Below are 5,000 nucleotides of genomic sequence, written 5' to 3' on the forward strand. Positions count from 1 at the left end.
CTCATCTTTGGAAAATTTTAAGAAAAGCCAACTGTGCCTGGCAGATATCTCACTCTCACTACTCATAACTCTGATTTCTTACAAATAAAGGCCAAAACTTCCATTTTCCAATAACTTGCTACCATATCCTGCCTAAACTTAAAAAAAGGCTAACACCAACACCAACCTGGATGATGTACCAGATGAAAAGTCTTCCATTTCCACAAGGGCAGTTTTCAGTCCTCTTGATACAGCATCCAGTGCACATCCTGCCCCAGTGGCTCCCCCACCAATCACCAAGACATCAAAAGTCTCACTTCCCAGGTTCTTGAGTTGTTGCTCTCGTGTGAGGAGGGGGCGATTAGGCCTGGCTTTGAGACTCTCTGCTGCTGCCACGCGAGCAAACTGCCTCTGCTCGTAAAAGAGCCATCATTAGAATACATTCAAGAACAAACAGAAAAGCGCAGCATAAAATACTGAAGTACAATTCAATAAAATCAAAAGAATTACAATAAAAAACAAATAATAAAGCAGAGAGATCTAAATGGATCCCCTTCCTAACTTGAGTAGCATTTGAACCTATTCATTAGAAAAGATTCTCCTATTTTGGATCCAGTGGTGTTTAAGGCCATCGCCATCTATGCACCTGATATATATATATATATATATATATATATATATATATATATATATATATATATATATATATTATATATATATATAGTATATATATATATATATTATATATATTCATATACATACACACAGACATGTCCACCAGTATCAATTAGTCAAAAGTACTACCTTCGTATGCTGATCATCATCTAGCAGATACGCAGCAGCCACAGCTCCCACACCCACCACACCTGCTCCCAGGCCCAACACCCGCGCCATCACTCTCGTCCGAGAGCCTGACATCAACCAAGCTGTGGAAAAAATATATATTGACTGGAACTGATTTCTTGCATTTATGCTAGGCTGATCTGCAAAGTAGGGAAAACACTGAAAACTGGGAAAAATAAATACAAAGATAAGAAGATATGAATATGTGAGGTAAGTAGATCTAGCACAATGACATCTATAATTTTCAACATAATCCAATAATATTACTATGAAATAACCACCACAAATAACACAAAGAAATTAAATGCTATCTTTATTCAGTAAAAATAGAAAAGAAACTGAAGTTATTGATAGTGTAACTAGAGGACCATGGGGATTGGGTTAAGGCCCTATTTCGGAAGAATGTTATGGACCATCAAAGGGTATAGTCTGGCTTTTTGGACAACGGACTAGACTCCCAGAGCCTTCATGACTGGATTGTTTAATTCCATGTGTTACCAGCAACTTGAAAAAGTCATTGCTGAATTGTTCAACATTATTTATTAAGATTACAAATTAACCACATGCCACCAGGGATAATGCATAAAAAATAATGAAAATGCAGTGCTCACTTCTTACTTTTTGTGAAATGTCTCTGCACACAGATGGCTCTGCAAGTGCTTAGCCACAAAGGAATCAATTAGTAGACCATATGACCTTACCTAATTTCACCTTTCCTTGAATTGGCAGGAAAAATTTATTTTTTACTAATACTATGAATATCGATGGTGTTATTTTCATTATAGACATTATAATTACTATAATGTTACAAACAGTAGTAACAGCAAAATAAGATAACTTAAAATATTTTTCATGGAAAAGAGTAAACAGGTGAGAAAGGCAGTAACCGTAATTGGCTCATTGGTGACAGTGACTTAGTACAAGTGTAGCCATCTATGTGTAAAAACAATTAAGAAAGTAAACTCAGGCATGGCATGTATGTACATGCCATGCCTGTTGGCATTGGGTTAATATATTTTGTGCCTATTCACCCCATTCAATCCCTCCTAAGTCAACAGTATGATACTCTGAATACTTAATCTGTAAATATGAATAAAATACATTACGTAAAAATGTTTTTCAATGTCCCCATTCATTTGAAAATCCTTCTGTTAGAAGGAGTTCCTTCCAGCACAGTTAAAAAGAGGAAAAAGTTTTCTTTTCTTTTTTTATTGAATAAGTTGATAAAGCAAGGACACAAATGATCATGCATGATGGTTTAAAGGTTTTCAAGCTGACCTTGGGTTACCTTTATCAATAATTCGAGGTCAAGAGTTTCATTCCCTTCCATTATTTAACACGTTAGCAACTTGTTAACAACAAAAATGTGACCCAGTGTACTTCTAAGTGATATCCTCATAACTTAATAGAATTCCATTATAACATGCATGTATTGGCGATACAAAACGACGATGGCATTAAAATTCAACAAGAAAGATAAACCCAATCCTTAAAAGTGCTTCCCTTAAAATTGACATTGAATTGCATGACTCTTTGTCACTTTTTTTTTTTTTTTTTTTTTTTTTTTGAATGAAGAACAATATAAAATCTAAATACGCTTACCTACACCACGGTCCCTGCAATTTACAAACCACACTCTGTGCCTCGACATTGTCGCTTTTTTCTAGGGAAGATTCCTACAATATCTCAGTAGAATGGTTACCACTATCGCCGACTGCGGAAAGGTAGGGTCCGCCTTTCACCGGCACAGAGATAAACTAAAATATTTCCCCACACACCCCAAAGGCTGCAATTACGCAACCTCGTAGACTTTCGAGTCCACATGGGACTTGGACCATTAATTTTACCGTGCTCTTTCTTGCTCTTGGAGGAAGAAACACTTCTCTCCTCTCTTTTGCTACATCGTTACGAGTGAATTGAAGAGGTTTGTAAACATAAAAATTTGCCATTTGTTTATATCATTAATCAAAATTATACTGTTTGTAAAAATCACCTGCCTGATATCGCGCCCCTACAGGTGCCTCTATATGTATTTATAGAACACAATATCTATGAATCTTTGAAAATATGTGACTGAAATTAATATTTTTGTGTACTTCTGTGTACAGGGAACATCTATGGAAAATATGAATGACTAAGGAAGAAGAAAAAAATATATGTATATATAAATATATATATATATATATATATATATATATATATATATATATATATATATATATATGTGTGTGTGTGTGTGTGTGTGTGTGTGTGTGTGTGTGTGTGTGTGTGTGTGTGTGTGTGTGTGTGTGTGTGTGTGTGTGTGTCTATTCTTAAATATAACTTGCCATGTACATTTCAAACATAATTAGTGACTTTATTCTCAAATCAACCTGCCAGAAATAGCCCATTATTTATTTTTCAGATATGTTTCATGCATTCAGACAAATCATTTTACTTTATGCTATCTGGAATCGTTCTCGGATGAACGAAAAACCAATCTGCCCGTGAACTTTCATTTTTATACGTCGACCAGGCCGCAAACGTTTCGCAAGTGGACGTAAAGTAATTCTACCAAGAAGGGCGATTTACTGACGAACAACGTATGTGGAAGAGTTGATAAGTTTCGGAAATAGACAGAGAAAATGCTACAACATGAAAATAGCTATATGATGTGTGTGCGTGTCTGTCTACTACCTCCTGAAGTTCGCGGCGCATCTAAATTGCACATGATGCGGAAACCCACAGAATTGAGCTGCATTCAACAGAATTATTATATTTACTGGAGCAACCTTGACATGATTCTCTCTCTCTCTCTCTCTCTCTCTCTCTCTCTCTCTCTCTCTCTCTCTCTCTCTCTCTCTCTCTCTCTCTCTCTCTCTCTCTCTCTCTCTCTCTCTCTCTCTCTCTCTCTCTCTCTCTCTCTCTCTCTCTCTTTCTCTTCCTCTGTCCATCCCTCTCTCCCTCTCTCCACAGTCGCGTAAACGCACATGCATGCACGTACGTACGCACGGACGGCCGCACGCACACACACACACACACACACACACACACACACACACACACACACACACACACACACACACACACACACACACACACACACACACACACACACACACACACATTTATGTATATTATATATATATATCTCTCTCTCTCTCTCTCTCTCTCTCTCTATATATATATATATATATATATATATATATATATACATATACATATATATATATATATATATATATATATATACATACATATATATATATAGTCAATAATTTATTCATATATAGATTTATATATATATATATATATATATATATATATATATATATATATATATATATAAGCACGCACCCCACCCACCCACACACATATATGTGTATATATGACACACACACAAATACGCGCGCGCGCGCACATACACACACACACGCGCGCGCCCGCGCACGCATATACATTGTGTGTGTTTGTATGCGTATGTATGTATTTATATTTTTGGCAACGTTTCTCAAGACTTGTTTTAGCATTAGTTAACAAGAAATTCACAATCACACCCTGACCTCAACTTAGAAATATAGACCTTGCTAAGTCAAGAACATCACTCTTTAAAATTGTAGCTTGCGTGGGAAACATCAGAAGAGGCGGAGGCAAAAACTCCAAGTATGAGGAAAGAAGGAACAACTGTGCTTTCACCCCCACCACATGGTCTTGAGCAAGAGAGACTGATCCTAAATGTGTTGCTCCGGAACGTTCGCCGCAGCGCCACGCCAGCTCATGGGAGGCGGCCATTTTTTACTGCTAAAATGGTGAAGGATTAGATACCGCCTACAAAGAAAAAAATGTTAGATGTATTTTTCAACAAATCTAAAAAATGACATGGGGACCCTAAACGAACCTAGCCACCCGATATTTCAAATAACCACTTACGCCTCTGAACCACACAACCCTAGAATATTTACATGTGCGTCTGTTTATTAGTTATTCAGTGTATGTGTGTGTGTGTGTGTGTGTGTGTGTGTGTGTGTGTGTGTGTGTGTGTGTGTGTGTGTGTGTGTGTGTGTGTGTGTGTGTGTGTGAGTGTGTGTGTGCGTGCGTATCTATGTGTGTGACAACTGTGAACTATATTTAATTTTCAAACGCTTCCCTCTTGGGGTATAGATCGGTATCGATTGTACGGCGAGAGGCTTTGTCTGTGA

The 5,000-nt window shown here is 37.1% G+C and overlaps 1 protein-coding gene across 2 annotated transcripts in view; it reads right to left on the minus strand.

Annotated features, from left to right (window-relative positions):
* Positions 1 to 5,000, minus strand: part of LOC119577070 (glycerol-3-phosphate dehydrogenase, mitochondrial-like) — a 42,359-nt gene that overhangs the window by 23,110 nt on the left and 14,249 nt on the right. The window contains exons 1-3 of one of the 2 annotated variants that reach the window (XM_037924746.1): positions 2,425 to 2,683; positions 784 to 905; positions 167 to 390 (exon numbers count right to left, since the gene is read on the minus strand). In XM_037924746.1, coding sequence (XP_037780674.1) covers positions 167 to 390; positions 784 to 905; positions 2,425 to 2,473 — 395 coding nt within the window. In that variant the 5' untranslated portion in view covers positions 2,474 to 2,683. Of the gene's footprint in view, positions 1 to 166; positions 391 to 783; positions 906 to 2,424; positions 2,684 to 5,000 lie in introns of those variants that run through there. The other variant, XM_037924747.1, reaches the window with a different exon arrangement.

This window comes from Penaeus monodon, chromosome 9 (genome assembly GCF_015228065.2).
Source record: "Penaeus monodon isolate SGIC_2016 chromosome 9, NSTDA_Pmon_1, whole genome shotgun sequence".
Lineage (NCBI taxonomy): Eukaryota > Metazoa > Arthropoda > Malacostraca > Decapoda > Penaeidae > Penaeus > Penaeus monodon.